General features: G+C 37.8%; 1 protein-coding gene across 1 annotated transcript in view; it reads left to right on the forward strand.

Annotated features, from left to right (window-relative positions):
* Positions 1-25,016, forward strand: part of PCDH15 (protocadherin related 15) — a 665,248-nt gene that overhangs the window by 583,523 nt on the left and 56,709 nt on the right. The window contains exons 27-28 of the mRNA XM_043551059.1: positions 20,217-20,432; positions 24,504-24,592. Of these exons, the coding sequence (XP_043406994.1) occupies positions 20,217-20,432; positions 24,504-24,592 (305 nt within the window). The remainder of the gene's footprint in view (positions 1-20,216; positions 20,433-24,503; positions 24,593-25,016) is intronic.

Raw genomic sequence — 25,016 nt, forward strand, 5'->3', positions numbered from 1 at the left:
TTATTTCCACTTGACACATTCTTCAGCTGATGGACACTGGATTCTTAGGCTGGCACATCCCTGATCATTCAGTTATTATCCACACCAAGCATCCATCCACATGCATCCTCTATCTCTATTTTAATCACAATTGTTAACAAAGCGAGATGAATACAACAAAAGGGCGGGGAGTCTCTGGGTGCTGTTTCTGTTGTTACAGAGTATTGCTTTGAGTCTCTCTCTGAGTGAGTAGTTGTTGTTAAAAAGAATTGCTTTGAGAACAATCTCTGTCTCAGAATGTACTAACACAATTAGCAGCTTGCAAGTTTCATACATAGAGGGAGAGAAACAGTACCAAAAACCAAGAGACCTCTTAATTAGTAATACCCTGGAATTTAAACTATGGGGAATCAAACTCATTTGTGATTTTAATACAGAACTTCTTTAATATGATCCAACACATGGCCCCACGGTATGCCAACATTTTTATGGGTGACTTAGAACAACGCTTCCTCAGCTTTCGTCCCCTAATGCCCCTACTCTACTTGCGCTATATTGATGACATCTTCATCATCTGGACCCATGGAAAAGAAGCCCTTGAGGAATTCCACCATGATTTCAACAATTTCCATCCCACCATCAACCTCAGCCTGGACCAGTCCACACAAGAGATCCACTTCCTGGACACTATGGTGCTAATAAGAGATGGTCACATAAACACCACCCTATACCAGAAACCTACTGACCGCTATTCCTACCTACATGCCTCCAGCTTTCATCCGGACCACACCACACGATCAATTGTCTACAGCCAAGCTCTACGATACAACCGCATTTGCTCCAACCCCTCAGACAGAGACAAACACCTACAAGATCTCTATCAAGCATTCTTACAACTACAGTACCCACCTGCTGAAGTGAAGAAACAGATTGATAGAGCCAGAAGAGTACCCAGAAGTCACCTACTACAGGACAGGCCCAACAAAGAAAATAACAGAAAGCTACTAGCCATCACCTTTAGCCCCCAACTAAAACCTCTCCAGCGCATCATCAAGGATCTACAACCTATCCTGAAGGACGACCCATCACTCACAGATCTTGCGAGACAGGCCAGTCCTTGCTTACAGGCAGCCCCCCAACCTGAAGCAAACACTCACCAGCAACCACACACCACACAACAGAACCACTAACCCAGGAACCTATCCTTGCAGCAAAGCCCGTTGCCAACTGTGTCCACATATCTATTCAGGGGACACCATCATAGGGCCTAATCACATCAGCCACGCTATCAGAGACTCGTTCACCTGCACATCTAACAATGTGATATATGCCGTCGTGTGCCAGCAATGCCCCTCTGCCATGTACATTGGTCAAACTGGACAGTCTCTACGTAAAAGAATCAATGGACACAAATCAGATGTCAAGAATTATAACATTCAAAAACCAGTTGGAGAACACTTCAATCTCTCTGGTCACTCAATTATAGACCTAAAAGTGGCAATACTTCAACAAAAAAACTTCAAAAACAGACTCCAACGAGAGACTGCTGAATTGGAATTTAATTTGCAAACTGGATACAATTAACTTAGGCTTGAATAGAGACTGGGAGTGGATGGGTTATTACACAAAGTAAAACTTTTTCCCCATGTTTATCCCCCCCCACCCCCCACTGTTCCTCAGACGTTCTTGTCAACTGCTGGAAATGGCCCACCTTGATTATCACTACAAAAGGTTCTCCCCCTTCCCTCCCCGCCCCCCCCCCCCCGGCTCTCCTGCTGGTAATAGCTCACCTTAAGTGATTACTCTGGTTACAATGTGTATGGTAACCCCCATTGTTTCATGTTCTCTCTATATATAAATCTCCCCACTGTATTTTCCACTGAATGCATCCGATGAAGTGAGCTGTAGCTCACAAAAGCTTATGCTCAAATAAATTTGTTAGTCTCTAAGGTGCCGCAAGTCCTCCTTTTCTTTTTGCGAATACAGACTAACATGGCTGCTACTCTGAAACTAGTCAAAGTTAGGCATCCTTTTCCAGTTGGGAGAAAAAACTGAAATCTGTTCTTTTCTTTGATGCAATCTCATTTACAAGGAATGGACAAGATCCTGCTGTTGCAAATGCAGGAGAAACCAGAAACAAAATAAACTTACCTAACAGCCCCAACTTCTTTAGCCAACACCAGACCAAAAAGTGCTCTTTCTAGCTTTTTTTTTTCTTTTTTTTCCCCCCCAGGATCATACACTGCGCATAGACTGCTGCTTGGATTTCCTGCTTTGCCTCTGGCTCTCTGTTTCTGTGTCTGCACCCTAGCTTGTCTTTTTCACACAGAGACACAAACACCTACCTGGTCAGAAAAATACTCAGTGGAAGCCTTTGCCCACATGGTGCTAGTTACCAGGCAGACTCTATTATGCTTTGTCTCAGGTGTGTCCGCTGCTGACAGCCATTTCAGACTCTGTGCTGGTCTGCTTCTTGTGACTCAGCCCTCTGGACAAGTCACATAAAGTCCTATTACTGGGGTAAACCAGTCATCCAACAAGTACTAGTCCTTCAACTTCAGGTTGGACTCCTTGTCTGAGTCTGGACTCACTAGTCATTACCCCTGGTATCAGAGCATTTCAGTAGTCCTAGTCCTTGGTGGGGGCGGGATAGGGGCAGATTCCACTCCACGTTCCTTGGTTGGCCGGTAGAGGAATCCAGGCCCTCCCTTTCCACTGGGTTCCCATCCAGGGAAGCTTGTATAGGCAGTCAAGGCCTGACTATGCACACCATTTGTTATCTCCCTGGTCCACTTCCTACCTTACCTTGTCTTGGGCCCTGGCCTCAGCCTCTTCCTGGGCTCCGGGTATATCAGCTCCTCTCCATCCAAGCTTCTTCCCCTGGCTCACTGAAGAGCTTCTTAGCACTTTCTGTCACCCCACTGTTTCTGCTGCAGGAGAGTTTTCTCAGTTCCCTTGCAGGGTAATGTTCCTGCTCTCTGAATTCCACAGAGTACTAGAGTCTAGGCTCCAGCCCAAGCCTGGAAGTCTACACAACAATGAAACAGCCCAGCAGCCCAAGCTCCGCGAGCCTGAGTTGGCTGGCATGGGCCAGCTGTGGTTTCTTCTTTGCTGTGTAGACATACCCATACAGAAGCCTTTCCATTCCCTTCATAGTCTTTGTTGCCCTTCTCTGAAACTCTTCCAGTTCCACTGTATCCTTTTTGAGATTGGGTGACCAGAGCTGGACACAGTATTCAAGGTGTGAGTGTACTATGGATATATATAGTGATGATACGATATGTTCTGTCTTATCTATCCCTTTCCTAATATTTCCTAACATTCAGTTAGCCTTTTGTAACCCTGCTGCACATTGAGCTGAAGTTTTCAGAGCACTATCCACAGTGACTCCAAGATCTTTCTTTCTACTCACTTAGCATTCAGAAAGGTTGCAGATGTAGTTGTCTTCTGTAGGATTGTACAATTGTAACTGTAGCTGGCTTCATGGAACTTGGAGGAAGTAGCATGTGTTGCAAGAGAGAAGTGTTAGGAGAAGGCACTAGGAAGCCAGTCTGTCTGCTCATGGTTTGATTGCAAACTGCAGTTGCAGCATCTCTGTAAGTAATTGTTTTTTTTAAAGAGAGAGAGAGTTTAGGGAGTTCTCTCATGTTATTACCCAGCACATGGTACATAAAACAGTAATTGAGAGGGTAATACATTCTGCATATTCAGTGGCCCAAATAAGCTTTCTATAGATGATGAGTAGACAAAAAGTGTCATCTCATAAGTGTAGCTATCCAGGTCTTACAAGACTAATAAAATAAAATATCTAGTAAAATTATTTTTATGCTTGGAGTAAGCACACTGTAGCAGGAAACAATGAATATACAGAGAGCAGATATGCTGAGTAAGAAAGTGCCATTTTTACTTTCAGTTTTCAAGTAGAATTGTACTTTAAGGACTCAGAAAAAAATTAAGGGCAGCAAAAAAGCAAAGTGAGATCATGCTAGCCAAAAATGTAAAGCGAATACAAAACGCTTTTACAAGTGTATCAGGAGAAAAAAAGTAATAAAGAAAAAGTAGTCATTAATTAATGAAGACACAGAAATGAAATGAGCAGTGACTCAAATATAGACAATATACTACCCCACCAACATAGCAAAGTGGATGGAGAAGAGGGCTTCTACAACCCCAGCATAAGATTCTTTATGTGGAGGCCCCACTACTGCCACCACCATTCCACCCAATCAGAGATCTCTAATGATTGCTTTGCAAGTGCCCCCAGGTATTGTAGAATCCACCATCTTCCACAACCCTATGCTTGGTGGGATGATGTCAGCAGCCCCCTCCCCACCCCCCCACCACCACACCCTCCGTAAAGAGCCCTAAATTAGGGTTGCAGAGAGAGGTCCTACCGCTGGTGGCTTTCACATTAGCTGGGGTCTCCTCCTGCAGTCCCTTGTTCCATGGTTTGGTATACAGCCCAAGAAGAGAGGGTACCTCAACCCTTCTGCAACTCCAGAGGATTTTTTTGGTGGGCAGTCCTGTAGCCACTCCAGCAGAGAGTATATGATGAGAGGCCAGCATCAATTGATTTATTTGAAGGGCTTAAGAGCATCTGTCCAGCATTAATTCATTGGGAATGGGAGAAGAGAACAGGCACAAGTTGTTTTATTTTTAAGGGGGTGAGGGGGCAGAGGAGAAGATCAGGGGTGGCATTAATTGAAAGGTCTGAGTTCAGCCAGTGGTGGACAGAGGTCTGTGGGCCTAAGAGACTGGATATAGCTTGAGAGAGGGCATGGCTCAGAGCATAACTTGGCAAGTAGGCTTCCTTCTAGAGGTAGAAGGTGCTCGGTAAATTTTCAATACCTGTGTAAGAGTAATGGGTTGAAATTAAGAAAGAGAAAATATAGACTGAATGAACAACCATCTCTGACTTCTATGAACCTATAATATAGAAATGTTGTCAGGCCTTGAGCCTCCTTTTTATCATTATTATTATTCTCCCACTTACATGAGAATGCTACCTATGCTGAGGATAAAATCAGTGTTATAATCTATGATATGTGACTTAAACTAATGGTAACTGAGTATAAAACCCAGAGCCATATTCAGCCTTGGAGTAAGTAGTTGTAATTCCATTGACTTCAGTGCAGTTGCAGCAAAGCTGAATTCTGCATGTATCAGAAAAATATGAAAGTGTGTCAACTTGGAGAACTGTACACCATTTAATGACAGCAATTATTAATGAAGACCCACATAAATCTGTATAAACTATAAGCATCCACACCTAGGCTTTGAGTGCCCTTCAATTTTTTTTTTATTATTATTCATCCTTAATTTTGACAATTGTGATTGACTATAACATAACAGGTCATAGCTGATGAGTAGGAATCGACAGTATTTTATGTCATGCTATAATTCAACTAACTTGAGGTTAAAGGATAGTTTCATTGTAGGGAGCTGGTCTTTGCTAGCTTAGTTATCCTGAAAGAAAGAAATATTATTGATTTAACAAACTGTTATTAAGTATATTATGAATTTTGGGTGTGGTGTCACAGTGATTTACTGCTCTGATTTAGACCTAAGATACAAGTGGAAATTGAACGTGTGGTCTCTTTCCATTATCATTTATCCATATCTCAATTAGGGATAGGTGAACTGCCTTGGAAAAAATAAAGAACTGTCTTGTAGGAAGTATGGCAAGAGACCACCCTGGCTTAACCAGGAGATTTTCAGTGGTCTGCTAGTGAGGACAGATGTGGGGGAAAGAAAATATTCACAAATTGGTTGGAATCATCTAGAAATGATGATGCTTTTTATATTGTAATTGGTTCCTGCTGACAAATACTATTTTCTGATTAAATCTTTTGGCATGTACAGTCCTGCAGACAATCTTTTATGTATTACATATTGGTATTTGTTTGTTTTTAATATTGTACCTAAATTAGCTACATGCATACATTAGAAGATATTTGTCATAAAATGGCAAATATTAGCTGGGAAATGTTGATTTTTAAATGGCTTCTACTGAGCTAACTTTTGGGTTCTAAAATAGATTTTCAGTATTTTTTTTACGATCCTGATAGAGATAAAATGTCTTTGTTTTAGCTTTGTGAATTACATCAAGCCTTAGCAAGCAAGGGAGCAATAATATTTCTGAAATGTTAAAAATCAGTGTCTATTTAAGTATTTCCAACTTTTTAAAAAGAAAATACATTCATAGTATGTCAGAATAACATTAGCTTTAATTACGAAGGGCGATTTAAATCAGAGGGTAGAGTTAATGTTTAGGTGGAGGTGTGAAATGTTATGCAGTGGTCCTACAGTCACTCCGGCTCCTCTTAGATCCCAGCCTGCCCTTGACTAGTATTCCCCTCTAGCCTCGACTTCTAAGAAGTTGTTTGCTGGGTCTCTTTCACTGAATTGTATATCACAGTTACATATCTGTCATTATTCAATACTATCAAAATGTAAAAAAGGTATCTTGGACTTATTTGTGCTGAGTGCATTGCATGTGCTGACGTATGCCATTTATTTAAAACCAGGCAGACAAGCTTTTTTAGCCCTTGCACAAGATACACCAGTCAAGTTAGTAAGTACAATTTTCAGTACAATTAGTGTCACTTTAACAGTACTGAACAATTTTGTTATTGTACTTACATTAATTTTCAGTCCAAGTTTTATGCATATCGCATTTAGGGAAATTTATAACAAATACGCCACTCCTAAATGTTTATGACTTGAACTCCAGCTGCTCTGGTCATAAATACCATTGTCTGTTACAAGTTCAAGAGAAAAAAAAACTTCTTATTCTATGGCTTGAATAAAAATTCTAGTGCTTCTTATGAAAGCACAATTCATGTCCTTTGCTTGAGTACTCACTCATGTCTTGCTAATAATTATGAGTTATGGAGCCAAACTTGCTAGAAAGACAGATGGTACCCACTGAAGGTACCCATTGTTAAGACAGTTAATTTTAATTACTAGTCCAGTGATCAGCTGATGCCTTCTGTATATTATTCTTAAATTCATCTGTTGTTAAATGTAATGAAGTTTTTTGGAATAAAAAATAAAATAAAAGCTGTCATACAGACACATTAAAAAGGTGTGGGGAGAGGGAGAAAAATCTAGACTTGAGAATAAATTAGCAGTGGATCCACATTTAAATGGGAGAGAAGGACAATAAAACTGATTGGTAGTGGAAAATGTTCCATTCAATAGAAGCCCATTTACAGCAGATAAAGCATATGCTATTGCAGATTTTTTAGGAAGATGGTTATTAGTAGATGAAAAGCCAATAAAAGACCACTCTTTAAAATTCTTCCACCTTTTCTCAGGAAATGGAAACAGAAAGAGGATCTTAAATATATGTTAGCATATTAAAAGCCATTGTTAAGACAGTTAATTTTAATTACTAGTCCAGTGATCAGCTGATATAAAACATGGAGACCTTTGCTACAGCCATACCAATTATTCAACATGTATATGGTTGGTATAAGGTCAGTACCCCATGAAAGGAGAGACAAAAGGTCCAAAAAGCAGGTTTCAAATGGTTCTGTAACTTGTTGCCTCTATTTAAAATATCTTAACTGAGATTTTTCTCCCATATACTAATTAACAAGTAGCATTAATATCAAAATTGGCTCTTTTATAAACTGAGATCACAACATGTGAAGAAAAGTGGCTAAAATAAAATGTTGATTTTACTACTCTTATCATCAACCTTTGGTTCCTTTTAAATCTATATAGTATCAGATTCAACAAGGAGGCATGTTTATAGACAGGGAAAGATCTATAGGGACACTTTGTGTAACATGGGGTATGTGTACATTGCAGCTAGGAGCATGCTTCCCAGCTAGAAAGACATGCTAGCTCTGCTCCAACTGGCACACTAAAAATATCAATGTAACCAGGAGTCAAAACCACCCATACTCCATGATACTTACTTGGGTGGGTAGCCTAAGCCACTGCCTATCCTACCTACTGGCAACACTGTAAAAATATTTTTAGTGTGCTAGCTCGAGCAGAGCTAGTGTGTATTTGGCTGCCTGGGCTGGGAGGCACAGTTCCCAGCTATAGTGTAGATGTACCCTAAACTTTAGTCCCTACATTTTAAAGTTCGTGTATCTGTTGATGATACCAAGTGAGGAATTGCAGAACTGTGTGATAAATTCAATTTCACCCCCTCATATGGCCAAGGCTACTTCTAATTTTCCAAATCTGCAAACAGCTTCCCACAGACACACATTTTTGATAAATCAGCCTTCACAAAATCATTTCCTCCTTTTTCCAAAATGTTTCCCAAAGTGCATTAATACTCTATTATCCATTAGAAAAGGCTTTAAAGAAATCTTTCAATCAGCACTAAATCACAAAAGAATTCTCCAAAGATAATACCATGTGATGGCCCAGATCCTTAAGGTTACCCATATGCATTGGTGCAGTGCCAGAGGGGTTGGACAAAGATGGCTTTAAGCCATCTTTGCACTCCTCAGAACCTTGGAGTAGCTGGAAGCTAATTTGACCCTTACCAAAAGTTAGAGCAGTTTGACGGCTGCTTTAATTTATATGGGCACTGCTATCCCCCTGTTAATGGCCCAGTGCCATCAGTCCAAGATTGTTAGAACAAATGCGGTATTGACCACAAACTCCACGTGTTCCCAGTGATTTGGAAAAGTATTGAAGGAGGTCACATAAGGCTGGCTAGGCCACTTGTGGATTCCTTGGTGAAAAATAATCCCCACCTACCTTCTCAGGGCAGTTTTCCATCACATTTGTGCCACCTGAGTAGCACAAAGGGGCTGGAGCAAGGGTTAAGGATCTGGTCTGCTGTAGGGGAGGCTTTGCATTTTCTAGGAGAGAACTTCTACTAGATGCTGATGTCTCTTCATTTTGGAATCACAATAACAAATAAAATTAAACCACTTCCTCAAAAAATAAATGCAATCTATTAAATTGTCCCCTCCAGAAATTATGTCAATTGGGGAGTCATGGTGGTGAAACAACTGGAGTGGCTGTTGGTTACTATTAGGAGGAAACCCTAGCAGTTTGGGCTTCCCTTTCGTCCTGGAAACATTGCACCTGGGACTGCAGTGGTAAGACAGCTGGAACAGCAGTCTGGACAATTGCTTTTATTACTGTTCTAATTGTTTTTGTTACGTTTGTACCTAGAACAAAATTTTAAGGGCTAAACCAGAACAGGTTGCTGCTTGGAATTATAGAAACCCCTTCACAACCCCTTCTTTCATTGTGTCCCTTCTATGCAATTCTGTGTCTTCAGGAATTCTAACAGTCATAGCTGTTCATTCTCTGCTGTCATTCCCATGGTCAAATGTTATGACTGTGTGAATTAAAAATAAACATGTACTAATCATAGCTATTAATCTGTGCATTTTGCATTCTGAGATTTGTTTTTCATTTCATTGTAGATTATTGTAAGTTATTTTGCATATCAATTGGGTTTTTCATACACCTTTTACTTTTCACCTCATTATAAGAACCTGACTTCCTTCTACACAATACACTCAACCTATTTTACAAAGAATAAGTGGCACACATTACCTTTGGGGGATTAACAGAGGAAATTGACTTTTCACCGTAATGGTGTCTTATTGGCACATTTTCTCAAACATTTTGCATTCCCAATTTTAATCTCTCTGATTTTAAAATATGACTTATTTTTCCTCAGTATTTTCTTTACTTTGATAATTTAATGTCTGAAGTGATGGGTAAATGAAAAGTTTAAATATGTACTTCAAATTGTTCTTTTTCATGTCACTACAGCAATGTCCTAGTAGGTGGTAAGATACCACAATGATGGGCATAGTATAAGAACCTGAATAGAACAGTCAGGTGAACATTTCTTAAAGCCTTTGTTCATTAATCATTATCTGAGAAGGCTAAAAGTGTAAGGTTAACTTAAGAACTGTTAAATAACTTTAGTGGACTGTGATAAAAATATGACTAAAATTATTCCAGTTATTCTCTTTTCTCCATCCATTTGACTGATTTAGGCAGCAAGTGACAAAAAAGAAAAGAAAGAAAGAAGAGAAAATAATCCAGCTGTTAAAAAATTAATAAATTTAGATTATTCACCTATTTTCTAGACCCAATTATTTAATAGTTCACTTTTATCTTAATACTTTTCCCCAAACTCTCTATTCCTAAGAAGTATTTTTAAAATAGAAAAACTGATACATTGATAAATATTCCCCTAAATCTAAACCTCCAGTTTTTAAAGAATTGATTACATCCACCATATGGTGTAACACAAAAGGCCACAGTCATTGATTCTGGCTTTTGCGCTTTTAAGATGCTTGTAAAAGTTTTCTTTTCCTTTCCAGAGGATTTAATTGGATACAGTTTGAGGCCTGATGCCACTAATCCATACTCATATAAGTATGCTTGTTTTCATGAGCAGTCTTATTGATTACATTGGGAATACCAGGATTACCATGTGAATCAGACTAGATGATCACAATATTCCCTTTTGGCTTTATAATCTACAAATTAAGGAATCAACTTCAAATTATTCATTGTGACCATTTTGAACTTTGCCCTTTTTCTTTTTTTTTAATGAACTTTGTGCAAACAAATCACAATTTTTATTCATTTGTTTGTTATTCAAAATTGTTCAGCAAATAGTTTGTGCAAATAATTGTACCCTATAGTTTGGTTATGAACTGGTCAGTGTTTGTTATTCACTACTTGTGCTGTGTGTTGGTCACTGAAGTCACATTCATATTGTTTCTGTTCCTTGATTTGACCACTTAACCTTTATGAACTTTATGAGGGTTGTTTTATGTAGGCTGATTATAAACAAACATTCTTGTTTGACAAATCCATTCTATAAATAATAGAGCTTTCCAAAATGGCGGTGAAAACTCTTCCAGTGTCAATTGTCTCCCAAATACATTTGTGCTGGTTTATGCAAGTGTTTTGATTTCTGCTACTCATGTGTCTAACACTTTGCTTGCCCAAGTGCATTCAAATAAGCAAATAAAATCCCAGCTAATTATACGGACAGGTTTTGTGCTGAATTCACCAGAATTTGTAAGGTCTATTTGTCTGGGTAAGAATTTAGAAGTTTGGGCCATAAAGGTGAAAACATGTTTCCAGAAAAGGTAGTTTGCCAGACTAATTATCAGTGAATTAAAATCTCCGGAAGTGGCTGATCTACATTTGTTATTAATGACTCTATCACGAAACCAACAGAACAGTTTGATGATGATAGACCTAATGAAGTCTGTAATGCATTTGTATCTCCTCTAGTTAACCTTATTGTTACATTGTGGCTGACAGAATTTTCATTTCAGACCATTTCTATTTTGTGTGTGCGTGCTTAGTAATGTTATCTAACCTAACATTCCTTTATTACTGTTATGTGATTATTTTTGAGTAAGGCATGATGAAGTAAAGCATCATACATTAATTCCAATAAAATCATGTCCTTTTACAATATCATCATAATTTTAGTCACAGTTCAGGTATTTCCCTACCAATTAATCAAATTTATATTCTTATAGAAAAGAAATTGTTTTATGATATAGCTTTTTGTGTGATGAAGTGCAGGGGGTTGGGGATTATTTTTTTTTCTTACATTCCTTGCAAAGATTAGATTGATGTTAACTATCACATAATGTAGCCATCTAAATCCATCAGTAAATTAATGTATAAAGCCCTGTGCGTAAGAGTGCAGTAAGAGTAGTGCATGCATATAGAAAACTGGACTCTTTTTTATTTTTCTCCAAATTAAATCTCATTTTGTTATTTTCTGTCCGTATTTCTAATTGTTTTAACCCCTTTTGTATGGTTTCTCTTTCCTACAACTGAAAATGATGACCTCACCATGATATTGATGGAAGAGTGTCATTGAGCCTGCATCACAGATGCTTTGAAAAATGTTTTCCTTTAGAAATTTAGTTTTATCTTTTCCATTTATACTTTTGTATATAGAAGAGGACACACCGTGACAGCACTTTGCCCGTCACAGTCTTTTATTAGTTAAAATGCCATTTAAAAGTGGCAAAATAATCTCTAGGAAGAAAAGAACATGTTAAGCAAAGGTAGTGTGAAAATCCACTTTGAAAAGTATTAGCCATGACAGCAGTGCACACGCACATCTGCTCTGACATTTGGTCTCTGACAGGAAGCTGCTTGATGTCCTAAGAATAAGAGTTTGGTAACTTCAAACTCAAAGATAATTTCTTTCTAGGAACATATCTCTAGATAATATGTCAGTGCTCTAAAACTTTAACTAAAGAACATAATTTTGTTTTTCTTTTGTGTAGTTCTTTGTTCATTAATTATATTTTATTTAAAATTTTGGTGTGTAGAGTATAATAATAATTTATGTTAACATTTTCAAACCTGGGTATCTAAAGTAAGATTTCTAAACCAGTATTTAGACACCGGAACTGAAGTTCAGGCCTGATTTGAAAGATGCTGACCACCTGTATTTTTCATTGACTTCAGTGGAAGCTCAGATAGATTTGCAAAGATACAGATCTGCAATATTTCTACTAGATTTCGATCATTTTCTTTTAATACAGAACATTTGTAAGAACAATGTAACAAACAAAGCCAGATTAATGTGGCCTTCATGAAAGGTGCTGTTTTGACATCTCTAAAGCTTGAATGCCTCTATAGAGAACAGCCACAGCTCGGGCAGTATCAGCACTGCAGGCTTCCCCACACCATTCTGTTAAAGTACTTCTAACCTGACCTGGAGGAGAGTGATACAGAGCTCAATCTACGACAAAATCTGTGACCTTTTTCCTGAAACTACCAGTGGGGATGACAGTTGTGTTGGTGCCTTCTTTATGATGGTCACTAGAGACTCCACTGAAACCATTAATTTATAAGTTACTAAACCAGCCATCAGACGATAACAACTTTTGTCACTGCCAATGTGAGCTAGATTCAAACTAGCAACCTAGAGTTGAAAATCCATCATCAGTCCCATGTGCATTCCAGATTCCCTAGCAAGGTTACCCTTAATCATGAGTCAGAATATGCTAAAGGGGCTCATAAAATGAATGAACTCCTTTTCTTTTCTTTTCTTGTTTAGTGGCACTAAGCAGATGGCATATTCAAATGTTGCTGGCACATAAAATATCATTTTTGCGTGCAATATCATTTGTGCCTGCAGGAATATTCAGCTTAGTGAGTATTTGCAATTCTAAAAGCTAGCCCACATCTGCTAGTCCACTGCTTTTGAAGCACCAGATTTTATGCTTTGTTTTTTACAGTTTTTCATTGCAGTCAGTTTGTTCTAACCATTGGTTTATTCTGTATTTTGTCCGGTTTTTTGGTCTTTTCTCTTTGTCCCTGGAATAGTGTTACTTTTCCAATGGACTGCTTTTTTACCCTAGAGTCTCAGAATTCTCTGACTGCCTCCTACTATACCGATCTCCATATGCAGCATTCTATCCATACATCTCCAATCTTCTGTGGATTCTTGGGCTTGCTTTGGGAGCAGCTACAGTGTAAGGTTCACACACAGAGCCAGAAAGAAAAATGTGCAAAAACATATTGTATTTGCTATATCTATAGAAACACCACCAGAAGGATCTATGTTAATTAGTCCAATACCATATACTTCTCTCCTCATGCATCCTTGTGCATCTTCTCTCCTACTCTGAACTCCTGTTTCATCTCCTGTCCTCCAAATCCCATCTTGACTCTGCTATTGATCAACAGTGAGTCCCGGGCATTTCCAGACTTTATCTTACATCTTTCAGAGTAGCAGCCGTGTTAAGTCTGTATTCGCAAAAAGAAAAGGAGTACTTGTGGCACCTTAGAGACTAACCAAATAAATTGGTTAGTCTCTAAGATGCCACAAGTACTCCTTATTTTACATCTGTCCTCCCCATCAGTTCTCCTAGAAATTCTATCACTATTATAACAATTTATAATCAAAAAATTCAGAAAGTGCTATTTTGTTTCTGTGTTTTAAAGAAAAATGTCAGGACCTGATTTGTGTTATGTCAACAGCCGTATAGTTATACTTTGTATCCTGCTGAGTTTGCCATACTGGGCTTTAGAGTAGGGTGTGGGATTTTGAATGTAGGAACAGGCAAAACTGCAGCTTACCATTCCCTCTCGGAAGATAAAGTAACCTTTTGGGAACCCAATGTTGGTTCTGTTTTCATTTCTAGCAGCCAATGAAATGTCAGGTATTTTAATTTTGCTAGTGATTTGCTGTATGTTTGAACTAGCAATATTTATTTATTATCATTCCCAATTCTTATTTGTTGTTTCAAGAGAAAACTACCAAAGAAGTTATGAAATGTAACATTAATGACAAAGTTCTAAATACTCTTAATATCGAGGCCTAAAGTACATAACAATGTTTGACCATCATAAAAATGTGACTAGTTTATAAAAAGAAAAAACATGGCTCAAGCTAACCATTCACACAGATGGAGTAATGCCCAGTTACATCATGATTAAATTTAGCCCAATAATTCTAAGGACATAAATATTTATCAGTAATCATTTGTAACAGAATTCAGGAGACATCAGCATATTTATTTCTGCCAGATAAGCAAAAGAAAAATATATTGCCATAATATTAAGATTAACTTGAGCTCTTTCTCTTCTTTGACAGTCATATCACAACCCTTGAGACATCATATATCTCTCCCAATGAAGTGACAAAAATATTTACCTTCATGACAAATTATAGGAATAGCAAACATACCTACCTTGTGTTAAAAAGACTTTAGCATGTTACATGAATGACAGCTCACAGGCTCTCTCTGGTGATTCGGTAAAGTTGAACATGACACTAAGTTTCATTATGTTTTAGCAAAGTATAATTAAAGCTGCAAAGGAAAATTGGAAATTAAGGACAATTGAAATCAGGCTATAAAGAATCTGCTGGCTTACTTGGAATGATTTGCACTTGGCAACTTTCATCCAAAGAGTTCCATGTGCTCTATATCCCTGGGATTCTGGGTTCTTGGCGTATCTGAAAATGAATCCACTTTTATTTCATGGGCTATGTATGGATTTAGAAGCTTAAATTTAGGCACCCATTGTGGTCATAAGTTTCACAACCCCCCTGTTGGTAAAGTATTATTATCCCCATTATACAGGTGGGTAAACCAAGGTACATGGGGTGAAATCCTGGCCCCACTGTTCTCAATGGCAAAATTCTCATTGATATCAAGGACAGCATTTCACCCATAGAGACAAAGGACAAAATTTCAAATGCATACATTATTTTTGGAAGGAAAGGTGGCTTAGTGCTGGGGCTTGAGTTTGGCACATCTGACGATTAGGGCCAATGTTTTAAAGTATGATGCACATAACAATTCTTCTGTTCCTTGTTTTAACCATCAGTTTGCATTTCACTTACTGTGTCAAGACCTCTGGTCCAGGCCATTTGGTCTGGTGATGTATTTATCAGTGTAAGAACTCTGGATCATAATTCTTTAGAGGATGTGCACCTAAGATCTGGAATTATTTGTCTTGACACAGTTTTGGCCATTAAATCCAGGTTCAACATCTACCACATTCCTAATCAATTGAACTATTAATTTTAGAGGTTTTAAATAAGTGCCTTGGAATTTATCATAAAATTATTAAAACTATTTTATTTGCTTGTTCAGTATCTGTAGCCTGGATGTCATGCAATTTTTCAGCCATACCCTTCTTTACAAGTGAAACAGTTTTTGTGAAGAATTCTCATTTTCCCTTAACACACATGGTTTGGATCAGAATTTGTAGTTTGTCCGTAAAACACAGAGAGGAAATGTGGTTTGTGTTTGGCTTCAAAAGTTATTTTAAGGCTATCTCCTTCTATTGAATTTTACATAAAATTCTGATCTACTTCAGTGGAAGTTACATATATGAAAAAATGATAGGTTATAGCCCTATCACACCTAAAACCTATACACAGAGCTCCAGATACCATGGAACATTTGAGTAAGCCAGTCTATTGAATCAGCTTTAATAATAATATTTGCTGTTTATTGGAAGGGTTAAATTATGTCCCTTATAAGGCAAATCCATACTGGGGAGGGGAGAAAAGGCCATCAGCATAAGGCCATTATTATTATTTATTATTATTATATATGTATTATTTTATTATAGCACCTAGGAGCCCTAGTTATGGAACAAAACCCCACTGTGCCAGATGCTATACAAACCCAGGACAAAAAGATGGTCTCTGCCCCAGAAAGCTTACAAAGTATAATACAAGAGACAACAGCTGGATACAGAGAGAAAGACAGGGAGGTCAAGGAAATGATGAGGCTGTATTTTTCAGCATGGTAGGCAGTAGTCTTAGCACATCACCAGCTTAATCATTGTCAAGTGTTTTGTAGGCATTGCAGGAAAGGAGAGTTGTGAGGACAGTTATATAAAGGATAATGAGCTAGTTTTGCAGATGTTTATGAAGAGCTCCTCCTAAGCATGAAGGGCAGCATAGGAGAAAGCATGAAGTTGCTTGCTTGTTTCCATTGTCAGAAGGCATTATGTCGTTGTACGACATCATTTCTTCTGGGTTCTAAAGGAATCATTCTGAGAAGTCATACTTGGCGTACCAAAAATGTCTAGCCAGACCTCTCTTGCTGGTGTGCAGAGGTGGCAGAGCCATGGCCTTACCTCCCATTTTTCTAGACAAAATTTTCTGGAGCCATGGGAAATACAAAGAATGATGACCAGTACCCTCTTTGTGCTCCACAGCTCCATTGCCAAATTCTAGATGCCTTCCTCGTATGCATTCTTGGTGGAAGAGGTTTAATGCCCTTCCTTTTCTAGAGAACAGGGGCAGTCAGAATTTATATAAAAGCTAACAAGGAACAAATAAACAAAGAGTGTGGCTTGATCAAGCCATCTTGTGTAAATAGTTTGACAACAAACTCTTGCTATATAAAATAAATTGAATCTATATGTTTTCAGTATAGAGACTACAGGATGTCTGGATTGTACTGTCTGTAATTTAAATGAAATTTTGCTTGGGATTATTTTTGGGCTTCAGAAAGTGCAAACAAATTTGTGGTTTTAAATGCCTTATTGGTGTTTGTCTACATCCTCACAAGTTTAAAACTGAGGTCTGATACATGACAATGGCCAGGATGTTGACAAGGGCACAGAGCTACTTTATTTGTTAAAAAATAGCTCAGATATTAAGGTTTAAAAAGTAGTTACTGTGAATGAACATGATTTTTTCCATAAACTATTTCATTCCTATTTATTGTACAGTAAATATGTAGTCTTCTGTGTGGACTTTACAGAGTGTTACTTTTAAATATAGAGGCTTCCATTGTTACTCTGGATGGAGGCTTTCTAATCTCATTGGTGAATAAGTGGAGGATTTAAAGCTCCCTGAGAACACACAGAGAAGATGGATCTTAATAGAACTGAAAGGAGCCTTTCTAATCTGTCCACAATCCACAGATTATATGTTGTCATTGAGGTTTTATTTCTGTGTGTTATCAACTATCATTCAATTTTTAAACAAGTATAATTAATACTAGATGAGATAAAGGAAGAAGGAGGCATGCCTTGGGGCCCTATTTCACCCCAGGGTGTTCGCTACTTCCCACCACCCAACACAGATGTAATGAGGTTAAGTGGTGTCTGCATAAAATAAGTAAGAACTACTAATTATTTCTCAAGAAAGCCTTTTAATTATTTTTGACTATAATAACAGCATAGACAAAACAAGAAATGGAAAACCAAAGACCAGCACTGAACAAGAATTAATACAAAAGGCAGATTATATTGAAGACAAGCACAAGTACATGTAATATTGTGGACCATTTGCGAGTTTCTGAACAGTGACTATACATATGCTGGTCCTGGCAGGTCATAATAAAAGCCCCGAAGACAAGCATAATTAAAGCTATTATTCACCGGCTCTATATTCCTGGTGACAAACTATTTCAAAGGCAACATAAAGCTGATGAACGACAGCACTACATGCATCCTCTTGGACTACTTAAAAGACAAGCACAAATACATGCATAGCTATTATGCATCAGCCACCTACTATTGATTTTATGCTACAGTATAGATACAACTGTGATCAATTCAGCTCGAGCTACCAAACTTCTTTTACTCTGTAGACTTACCCTGCATTCGTCCAAAAATACATTACTCTTCAGTCAGCCGCTTTCTGCATTGGCCAGGTACAGGCAGTCGAGAACTGCACGTCCCTTCGGTTCAGAGGGTGTGGGAACCGAAAACACACACACATAGTCCCGTGCCTTCGTTCTTTTTATCTGATTTGACGGCCATGATTTAGAACAGACCAACCAATCAGGGTGGGCCACATTGTTTATGTGGTTGTATAGTTGTATAATTGATGCATATTTAATTTTTATGTCCAATTGTTAGTTGTTCGTATAATTTAGGCCTATTTATTTTCTGTAGCCAATTAGATCTTGAATGTGGGTAATTTGGGGTTGATAAGTACATAGGAGTCAGCATAAATTGTTATCTGGTTGGAGCGCATCCTGGCCACAAGCTTAAGCTTTGTTTTTGCAAGGCTTACATTTTGAAGTATACGGACGTTTGAGGCCTAACAGTTGCAACACTTCTGTTTTGTTCAAGCTTGACAAGACAGTTCAATTTATTCACACTAGAAAATATGTTAAATCTCATACTTGTAATTTTTGGTTTGCACTTTGTACTCAATTTAGCTCACAGTACATGGAGTAGAATGTTTAACATAATAAATTAAGCTCAAAATATAAAAGAATAAATTATGGTTTGAAGTGGGATCCTTATGAAAGGTCACTGAAATCAGTAGGGTTACCCTAAGGACAAATCTGAGCTGTTTTTGTGAGTTAGACATTTATGCATTGATTTTCAAAAGGGGCTCACTTGAACTCAGTGTTGGGCTCATATTTTAGCCCCACAAATAACTGGGACCTTTTTACAGGGGCACAGCTGGGAAACCATTTAAAAATTTGCCAGAAACAGACAGGAGTGGAGGAGCTTTGTCGCTGCCCTAAACACCAGAAGAATAATGGGAACATGATGATGATGATTTTATTGGATTTAAACATCTACCTGACTTGTAGACAGTCAGAAAGGTAGATGTCTGAATTTTAAGAAATGCACTCACAATTAATTGTTCCTGCAGCAATGTACTGATCCAAAATGCAAGCAATGCTCTACTGTGTGATTGTGACCAATACCACTACCATCTGTCCTCTCCTCCTCAGTCTTTTGTCATGTGTTTATCCAACAGGCTGTGGTGGACACATTGCACTGGGAGAGAACACCATTGTCTTTACCCCAGGTGGAGACTGAGAAGGAGATGTAGGTTCCAGAACTCTTTACCCTTCACCACCTTTCTTAAAGGAAATCAGTGTGAAATTGCCCATGCAGCAATAATCTTAATAAAAAAACATTAAAAATAGATAGAAAATGGAATTATACATAAGAAATAGTCTGCTTAACATATCTAAATTTACACTTCTCACAGCTCAACTAGATAAGGCATTCTCTGCTTAGTTACTGAGAAGAAAAAAAATAAGTGAACTGTTCATGTTCCGTGAAAGCAACCCCTTTCTCTTTGACCACTGGTTCACCAGTGCTGCGCATTCCAGGCACCACTGCAGTGCCAAGAAGCTGCCTTCATTTAGGCCCCCAGAGCGGTCTAAATTATGCCAAGAGCCTCACCGCAGAGCTGCTCATGATTAGGAGGTACAAAGCTGCCTTAAAGCCACCTTTGTATCCCCTTCCCCCACTTGGGCTGTGAGATCTGTGCAGCAGAATTTCACTGAAGATTTATTTTCATATTATTATTAATCTGAAAATAAACTTGTTAAATCAGGAAGGTAGCAGAATGCCTGTAAGGAGACAGAAGAAATCCTTAGGTGGATACATGGTTGTTAGGGGAAGATGCTAGGTTCATATGGTTTTCCTGCTGCTCCCTTTTACATTAATAGTTGGAAAAATTAGCTCTGCCACATTCTTGATGTCATAATTAAAATGCCCTTACCTGTCCAATATATACTTTTAAATCTGAAAAGTACATTTGTAGCTTTCATTTCTTTTGGAGCAGTTTGCCAACAAAGGAGAAGGAACTTGCCGGAAAATCAAAGACTGTTTTCAGCAGAGTTAAATGGACCATTTAGTAACGATATCCACTATCGGACTTACATCATACATTCACGAGTGGTAAAGGTCCACTAGACCAGTTTCCAGCTATATTTAAAGGACAATGCTAATGACTCTTTGCGCACATATTTTACCTAATTCATTTCTGCTTATTTGATTTTTCCTACTAGGCTGATGATAAAGACACTGGAAATTACAGTGCCATGCAGTACAGACTCATCATACCCCCAATCAAGGATGGCAAAGAAGGTTTTGTGATTGAAGCCTATGAAGGGCTTATAAAAACTGCCATGCTGTTCAAAAATATGAGAAGGTCCTATTTCAAGTTTCAGGTCATTGCAACTGACAATTATGGGAAAGGACTGAGCAGCAAATCAGAAGTACTTGTAAGTATATGAACCTGTCAATATCTTCTTGAAATGATTCCTGATACGCTAGAGGACATTTTAACCCTAGATAAAGTTTCAGTTCCAAAGAGATAGAAGGGATGGGCATGAACTTTGTGAGTATGATCTTTTCAAGACACTGAAGTTATTTTTCCCCAAAACAAAAGCTTTCTGAATCCCTGAAAAGACATACATATGTACTATAGCAATATGTCTATATGTCCTATTTACTCAAAGATAATACAGCATGCTAGACATCCACAGAATATATCCTATCATACTCAATATCTACCAGGATTTGAATTACAGGTTTCAGAGTAGCAGCTGTGTTAGTCTGTATCCACAAAAAGAAAAGGAGTACTTGTGGCACCTTAGAGACTAACAAATTTATTCGAGCATAAGCTTTCGTGAGCTCACTTCATCAGATGCTGGAGCTCACAGAAGCTTATGCTCAAAGGTTAAGGGGAGATTTGATTACAGTCTATAAGTACCAACATGGGGAACAAATATTTGATAAAGGACTTTTCCATCTAGTCAAGAAAGGTATAAGCTTATCCAAAGGCTGGAAGTTGAAGCTAGACAAATTCAAACAGGAAATAAGATGCAAATTTTAAACAGTAAGGGTAATAATCCATTGAAACAATTTATCGAAGGGTGTGGTAGTTTCTCCTTCACTGGCTATTTTAAAATCAAGATTGAATGTTTTTCAAAAGATATTCTCTAAGAACTATTTTGGGGAATTTCCATGGATGATGGTGTACAGAAAGTCAAACTAGATGATCACAATGGTCCCTTCTGACATTGGAATCTATTAATCGAGTTGGACGCTCAAAATTAGTGGATAATTGAGTGTTTTGGCTTTAATCACTTGGTGTCTCAGATCCCCATCTGTAAAATGGGGATATTTCCCTACCTTGCAGGGTTATTGTGAAGATAATTCATTGTTTGTGAACCACTAACTGTGGAATGTAAATGGTATGCAGTAAATAAGACATGAGAACACACACTGAATGATGAAGATAAAAATGAATAGCTATCTTGTGGTTTAGGATTTTGTACTACTGCCCATCATTATTGTATCAGAGAACCTTCCATGTAGACTGGCACTCACAAGGACTTTAGTGTACTTCATGGAGCAGGCTATTCAGTAAGTATTATCCATTCTGTGCACTGAATAAGGCAGGGATATGGTAGAAAAAATAGTATTTGATTGTGTGTAATTAAAAAACTGTATTATAACGAAGAGGCACATGGGGGTTGAATTAAGTTTCCACAGACAGCTTTACTCCTGGCATTTCCTAGTCTTCGAGTGCTTGACTTTTCCATCTCAATGTTCTTTTAACATACTTTAAAAAAAACAATGGAATTGTTAATAAAGTGCCCATAAGTGTTCTAGGTACTGTATGGGAAACATAGAAAGACAGGCTTCCTGTCCCCAATGATCTTATCGTCTAAACATGTCACAACAAGTGAAAATATGTAACCACAGGGTAGAGGAGGATGAGGAAGCACAAAGGTTACAATGATGAGATCACATTGTTGTTCAGTTATGGTGTGTGCACACTGATGATTTTACTAAAGTAAAAATGTTTGTTTACATGATCTAATTATTTGGTGGCTTCTTCAGTGATTTCCACACTCTCCACTCCCTTTTCAGAAGGTTCACACTGCAGATAGGACATCTGAATAAATTTCAGATTGAATTTAATCAAGAAGTCCCTTCAGGGTTGGTTGAGAGGGAAGGAAAATGGTGCTTCAGTCCCCACTGATGGAGCTTGGTCCCTTGGGACACTGCCTAGGAAAGTCTCCTCCGCTTTGGGTGAAAAAGGACTAGTGTGGCCCGCTCATTTTCCATGCATGCATACCCTGGTCCCCTGCAAGTTTTTCCTCTCTCTTCTGGTGGAAGTGGAGGCAATGATTTGTCCCAATAGCAGTAGGTGAGCATTTACCCATATGTACCTCCTGCCCATATTTAGGCCTACATTTAATAATTTAGTGATGGAAATCTTGATATGCATGGGGGGCATGCTAATGTTACTGTGGGAATCTTAACTTTTTGGTCCCCTGATCTGGCTTTGGATATTTACATTTGTTACAGTACTATGGCCTGAATATCTTTTGTATCATTCATATATAAATACAATAATAATAACTTATGACCCATAGAGAACTTATGGTAAAGTGTTGCTTCTTTTTTAAGAACTATATTTATGCAGTACTCATTAAATATTTCGGGAGTAACTGCTTTAACTGACTAAGGCAATTAATTCTATTAAGCTGTTCATTGCTTTAGAGTTCCATTTACTGAATTGATCCTGAAATTTATGGTGAGTTCTTTAAATTAATTTTTTTCTTATACAGGAGTTTGCATATGTAGATCAGTGCACCTGATGACATTTCAAGAACATTTAAATATTTTAATTTGAATTAAACTTCAAAGCTGGCAGACCATATTTGATGTGAAATGATATTCAAGCATGTCTGCCAAAGTGCTTACATGGCTCAAACTTCATTTGTGAAAATCAAGGTGTCTCTTTATTCTTTGAGAACAAAATTGGCTAAGTCTTATTTTTAAATTCCTTATGCTTACTGTTGTCTTACTTTTCAAATCTTGGCTGGCTACAGAATCCTTCATGGAGAGGTGATGGAGGGCACAGTAGTTGCTGTAATCTCCTTATGGACATTCTCCAACTTTTAATAAAGATTTCAGATTTTACTTTCTCTGTAAAGACTGGGAGCAACTGCTCTTTTTATAATCAAAGAGAATAGTATGTTTTTCAAATGTCCTTAAGATTCAAACTTCTTGTTTGCCAGCTCAGTGGCTTAATGATTTGTTAGACTCTAAGGTGCCACAAGTCCTCCTTTTCTTTTTGCGGATACAGACTAACACGGCTGCTACTCTGAAACCTGTATTATTCTGGGAGCTCCAGAGAACTTTCAGTCCTGGTGCTTCTGGTTTGGTTAAAACTCTGTTTAGGAGAAGAAAGCTGATTTCCCAATCTCAATTTACCCTTATAGATTTCATTCTTCCTTCTTAGTTATGAAGAGACTGGCTGTTCTTGAAATGAAAAGGATAGAGCCAATGCAGATAGAATGCAAAAGAGAGAAGAGAGCATGAAATCATGCTTCAAGAAATTTCAAGTAGGAAGAGATGTAATAGTCTTTTCCTCAATATCAGTCTGAAAAAAACTTGAGGAAACTGGATCGGAATGGATGCAAAAAAAGTTAGCCTTTTTAGTGTGCTCACTTGGTGCACATAGGTGGTGCTGTGTACCTGATGGCTCTTTAAAATGGCACCTGCGTACAGGAGGGATGTATGTTTTTTTTTTTTTACTGGATTTCCGTGCTATCCAGGGAAATTCATTCTGCAGGATAAGTAGTTTGGAAATGGAATCCTGGCCCCATTCAAGTCAATGAGAGTTTTGCCATTGGCATCAATACGGGGCCAGGATTTCACCCACATTTACTAATTTGTTATAAAGATTTTTTTTAAAAGGTTGACAGTACACATTATTTTCTGACCTGTGTATTAAGAGAGAGGAGGTCAGATACGCAAGATAAGGGAATTTAAGCTGTGTGGTACTTATATTTTCAGACCCCTTTGGAAGAAACTAACAAAATAGAACTAAACTTGAAAATAAAAACTTTTACTGGCAACTTTATCTACAATGATGCAATCAGAATTGTGACAAACTGTTATAGTTTAGTAACAAAGTATGGTTAATTTATTTGAATTAATCTAAAATCTGCATTGCTATTAAAGAAATTTAAACAATATGGCAGTTGAGGTACCCATAATGCATTAAACTGGAAATAAAACCAGCTTAAAATCCCCTCAAAATCAACAATTCTCATACAGTGCTACATTTCACTTGTAGTTAAATCCTTGCCCTACTGTTTTGCCTACTAAGCAAAGCAAGGCTTCCCAATTCACTTATTCTTGAATTGAAATGTGAAATCATTACAACAGGGCATGGCTTTGAAGACAGGAAAACAATTATCCTGTTGTTTTTGTATTGGGAGAATGTTATTCATGAAAAGACCAACTATATTTCATTCCTGTGTTTTCAGGTCTCTGTGGTCAATCAGTTGGATATGCAAGTCATCGTTTCTAATGTTCCTCCCACTCTTGTGGAACAAAACAAAGATCAACTTATAGGGTAATGAATTTATTTATTATATAAATACCATATGTGCAGTTCACTGTTTTTGTTTTCAGGTTCAGCAAGTGCTAGTCACTATACACTGAAGTTGCACAAAGGTTTTATTGAATGAGAGTAAGGAAAGAAGTATTTGGAAAGAGAGTAGTACGAAAGATCTAACACTGAATATTTGAAGGCACATCTATGTAATTCCAAAAAGCAGAGGCTTAAAAAGAAAGAACTGTATCTTATAACATTTTCCTCTCATTTATATCTGAGCAACCCCATTGACATCAAAACTGACTTCAGTTGGGTTGCATGGGTGCAACTCAGGGTAGAATTTTGGCCCACAATTTTTTGTCATGTGGTCAATATTCGACTCGCATTATTATTAAAATTTTCATACAATGATAAATACATTGTTAATGGTAAGTGATTTTTT

The sequence above is a fragment of the Chelonia mydas genome, chromosome 7, assembly GCF_015237465.2.
Source record: "Chelonia mydas isolate rCheMyd1 chromosome 7, rCheMyd1.pri.v2, whole genome shotgun sequence".
Classification (NCBI taxonomy): Eukaryota; Metazoa; Chordata; order Testudines; family Cheloniidae; genus Chelonia; species Chelonia mydas.